Consider the following 4,975-nt stretch of genomic DNA (forward strand, 5'->3'; position numbering starts at 1 on the left):
GATATAATTTAGCTAATGACTCAATTTTTTTATATTGAAAATTAGTGACTCCTTTTACTAATACATAAACATGATTTAATATTTTTATTATAAAAAAAACATAATTTACTAGTTACTGGTCATTAGCGATATTTTTTTTCTTTCTAATATTAGAAGTTGTTCCAAATTCAATTTTCACTTGTCTAATATTAAAAGTATTGCTAGGACAAACTCACTAGAGTAATTCGTGGTCCGTTTATGTAAGAATCGGTTAATACAAGGATAGGAGTGTCATTTCAACAAAAGAGATTCTTTAGACGATTTCTCCTAAAATTTCCATCTGATCCAAAATAGTGAGACAAGAAGATTGAGGAAATCTTGAAATGGGGCATCGCTTGAAGGTGGCATTTTTGTCAGTTACCCTAAATCCGACGTGGGTGCCCGTCGTTTTGGAGGCAAGTAGGACCCTTACCTTTATTCCCTCACCCACCCCCACGAGCCATAACATCACTCCGATTACCAAAATGCCCTCCCAAATTCAACCAAAAATATTCTTTTTCAATTTTCAATCACTGATAGAACACCAAGATAAGGCACATGATATATTAGTTAATAGATTCCAAAGGGCAGTGGCCAATATGGGCCTATGGGTTAGGACCCATTTACCCATTACCCGTCCAAGCAGCATCTTTTCTCCATCTTTTATACGAAATATATTAAGTTACCTTCACACGCATCCCTATGCGTGCACCCTACAATGCCATAAAACAAATATTGGTCCCCCTTTATGACTAAATTTTGGAAGAAAAAATAATAATAATAAAGGAAACTCATTTTAAATATTTTTTATTTTTCTGCCAAAAATATTCCTTGTGTTGATTCTTTGTTTTTTTTTTTGGGGGGTAATATATGACATTTGACTTCGATTTGTTTATAATTCATTTATTTATGGGTTTGATATAATTCATAAAATATTGAGAACTTTCATTTAATTTCGCTATGAGTCTTGATATTTCAAACTGTTAGGGCTCGTTTTGAGAGTGATTATTGGCCTACAATAATCACTTTTGTAGAGAATTCATTATCCATATAATCACTTAAAAAATGATTTTATGGATAAACACATAAGAGGTGTTCTTCCCAAATTCACTCACTACAAGTGATTATATTGACTCGTTTGAGAGTGATCTACATACATCAATAATCGCTTCTCCATATAATCCCGTTAAGTGGTTTTAAGTAATTTATTGAAAAGCACATGAGAGGTGCTTCTCCTCTAAATCACTTAAAGTAATTATATAGAAAAGCACATGGAATCCATAATCACTCCCAAATGAGCATGTGAGATGTGCTTCTCCCTATTATTAATTAATTATGGGCCCAAATCACTCCCAAAGGAGCCATATATTATCCACCAAAAAAAATTGTTAGTGCATAAAATATGAGGAATTTAAGTATTTCTTTGTTGGAATTCTATGACTTCCAGTATTATTTGTAATATATATATATGATTAATCATTGAGACAACCTTAATTATTTCCATCAAGCCTTCATTTTCTCTTTGGATTGAGATGGTGAAAGCTAGTGGAGGAAATCAAAGATTGATTGAGATAGTTGAGGCCGATGTATGAAATCAAATGTAGATATAGATAATTAAGGTTAATGGAGAAATTCAAGGTTGATAAGGAAAATTAAGGGTGATGGAGATACTCAACGTTGGAGATGATTGAGGCTGATGGAGAAAATCAAAGATTGATAGGGATAATTAAGGGCCGTTGAATTTGTAAAAAATGAAGCCAAAATCTTATTATAGGACACAAAGGTCTTTTAGCTATTTCAAAGAGTTACACTTTCTAATTACACTTCTAATTACCATTTTGTTATTATAAATTTATAGTTAACTAGAAAAATAAAAGAAAAGAAAAAGTTTGACATGAATTTGCTATTATTTAATATTAAGCCAGAGATATTAATAAGGAATCTTGACTAGTGATGAGTTGTCAAATCGCCTAATTTAAGGTCTCCATTGCCATGATAATAACCATTTGGAATTGGCTAAAGGACTTTCGTGTAACACACAAAGTGACAAATCGAATAAAATTGTAAAATTAACAAACTTTTATAAAATAGAAAAAGATATTTATAATAAAAAAAGATTTATATTTTTCACAAAAGTCCCTTTATTTATTCTCAGCCTCAGGCTAGTTTTGGTTGGTTCTTCACTTATTCCAAAAGGCAACGCAGACATTAATAATATTCCGTAGTCCGTACTTTTCCCCACTGCGCTGGGCTCTCTGAGCACCCAACAGTTTTGTTTCCCCCGCGATGGCACGGCACCATAACTATTTTGTTGACGAAGGCTACAACCGTAATTTCATACCCCAATGCCTTTAACGCTTTGGTTCAAGTACAGCTGTCAGCATGACATAACATGACTTCACCCTTACGGGCCCGTAACCTTTGCTGCAACTAATACCTTCTGCCTTCCTGTACTTTGGGCTTCGCTCATCTTACTTTCAAAATGACCATAATACCCTTCTAGCCTTTTCCATACTGAATTCCGCTCGGACGTGAGTTAGGTAAGTTGGTTAATACAGTGCATTCACTCTCTTGCAACCGAGCTCGCTTGGTCTTCCTCCCCTTATATCAGAGTAGTTTAGAATATATTTTACACAAATCTGATTCTTTCATGAGATGACCAAAATGCACCTCTGCGCCGTCCAAACATTTACGTGTCCAATTAACTTAGGTAAACGTTAAAAACATGACTGAAATTGAGTATGGGAAGCTTGGAAAAGATTGAAAAAGGGTGTTAACAAGTTCGGTTATTTCCACACACAAAGGTGAGGTCGAGGACAACAAGGCTTAAAAATGAGAAGCATTTGGGTTTCGTTCAAATGGAGAACTTTAACCTTTTCGTAGAGCCCTCAACATTTGTTAAAATAGCGTCAAAGGAAAGGAGATTGAGTCTAGTTTACGCCAAATGGGTCGTCCTATTCTCTCTCTCTCTCTCTCTCTCTCTCTCTCTCTTGTATCATATGTCCCTAAGACCCATTACTATAAAAGAAGCCACACTTTCTCTCCTTGATACCCACCACCATTAATCTTCACACCCTCAACGCAACTTTTTCTCTTCATTTTTTCCACCAGGACTCTTTTCCTTCTTGTTCTTGTTCTCTCTTGTTCTTGTCCAATATCTTCTTTGTTTATGTGCTCTAATGGACTATAAGAACTTGCCATGACTTTGCTTCTAACTCAATCCGTTTGATTTTGAGTTCCAAGTTGAACTATAACTGTGCTGGGGATAAAACTAAAGGCTTGAGCTTTCAGTTAATTTCTTGTGGTGTCTCAGAATCAAGATGGAGAGGCTTAATTTTGTAAAGAATGGTGTGCTTAGATTGCCTCCTGGGTTTCGCTTCCACCCCACGGATGAAGAGCTGGTTCTTCAGTACTTGAAGCGCAAGGTGTTCTCTTGCCCCTTGCCTGCCTCTATCATCCCTGAGGTTGAAGTTTGCAAGGCTGACCCTTGGGATTTGCCAGGTTTGTTTCACATTTCTCAAACTTCAATTTTGTTGAATTGGTTTCTTTTTATTATTATTTGTATTGTACCAAACCACAATGCCATATGCCTATCAATCAAAAACCCAAATCGTATTAACATGGAAATGGTCTTGAAGGAAGAAAATTAGACAGAGAATTGAAAGACTGTGAAAACCCAAATCGTATTAAGTGTTGTTTCTGATGCATGTACGGCTTGTGTGGGTTTAGGTGATTGTGAGCAAGAGAGGTACTTCTTCAGCACTAGGGAAGCCAAGTACCCCAATGGGAGCAGATCAAACAGAGCAACCGGTTCCGGGTATTGGAAGGCAACTGGGTTAGACAAGCAAATTGTGACTTCTAGGGGCAACCAAGTTGTGGGTATGAAGAAAACTCTGGTTTTTTATAGAGGAAAGCCTCCCCATGGGACTAGGACTGATTGGATTATGCATGAATATCGCCTTGTTTTGGCTGAAAATACAGCCCCCAATGCCCCACAAGAAAAGAACTCAACCCAAGTGAGCTTTTTGTTCTATTTAGTGTTGTTTGCTCTGTAACAATTGTCTCTTGCATGAGTAGTTCAACTAAAAATTTCAACAAATCCATTTCAAATAGTCTTCTATGATGCTTTACAAACCAAAAAGCACACATTTTCTTTTTCCAGTGTATTATGTTGTCATTGTTAATAATGATTTTTTTTCTTCTTTTAGTTGCAGAGCCCTGTGGTGCCAATGGACAATTGGGTCCTCTGCCGCATATTCTTGAAGAAAAGAGGTGGTAAAAATGAGGAGGAGCAAGTTCAACAACCCTGCAATGACCGAGTGATTCGGAAAACCAAGACTGCCAGGCCTGTTTTCTACGATTTCATGACAAAAGACAGGAGGAATTTGAGCCTTGCACCGTGTTCCTCCTCTTCAGGTTCCAGCGGAGTCACAGAGGTCGTTTCTAGTGATCAATTGGATGATCATGAAGAAAGCAGTAGTTGCAACAGTTTTCCTTACTGTAGAAGAAAACAGTAGCAATTTAGTCAAGAATCCCACTTAAATTAGTCGTCTCTGTACCGGTAATTAGGCTTCTGGTTGCTTTATCAGAATAACCATCTAGGAAATCCAAGTCTTGGGTCCTTTAAGTTTATAATGCAGCAAAAGATGTCCAAAGGAAGAAAATCGGCAGTAACTTGTAGTCGGTAATATGAAGAGCAATGTATGCGAACAGATGGTTTTATCGCTATGTAATCAAATCCCAAATTTTCTAATATCTGATGTTCCATTTTATTTGCAGTATCTGAATTGAATTTTTTTGGAGAAGCAAGCACACTCGTAATCTGAACATGTTCTGCAAATCATGCGGCATAATTTCTTTATAGAAAAACCATGCTATTTTCAAGGGGAATATCAAGGGTTGAAAAGAGACTCCCAAGAGTAAAAAGCAAGCGAAAGTGTACATCAATAACATGAAA

General features: G+C 36.4%; 1 protein-coding gene across 1 annotated transcript; it reads left to right on the top strand.

The window, feature by feature from the left end:
• The first annotated feature begins 2,856 nt into the window (after positions 1–2,856).
• NAC083 (NAC domain containing protein 83) lies at positions 2,857–4,771 on the top strand. The gene is made up of 3 exons (XM_008224003.2): positions 2,857–3,519; positions 3,748–4,034; positions 4,227–4,771. Exons 1-3 carry the CDS (start codon positions 3,339–3,341, stop codon positions 4,533–4,535), a joined length of 777 nt encoding a protein of 258 aa, XP_008222225.1. The 5' UTR covers positions 2,857–3,338; the 3' UTR covers positions 4,536–4,771.
• The last annotated feature ends 204 nt before the right edge of the window (positions 4,772–4,975 follow it).

The sequence above is a fragment of the Prunus mume genome, linkage group LG2, assembly GCF_029339155.1.
Source record: "Prunus mume cultivar Tortuosa linkage group LG2, ASM2933915v1, whole genome shotgun sequence".
NCBI classification, from domain to species: domain Eukaryota; kingdom Viridiplantae; phylum Streptophyta; class Magnoliopsida; order Rosales; family Rosaceae; genus Prunus; species Prunus mume.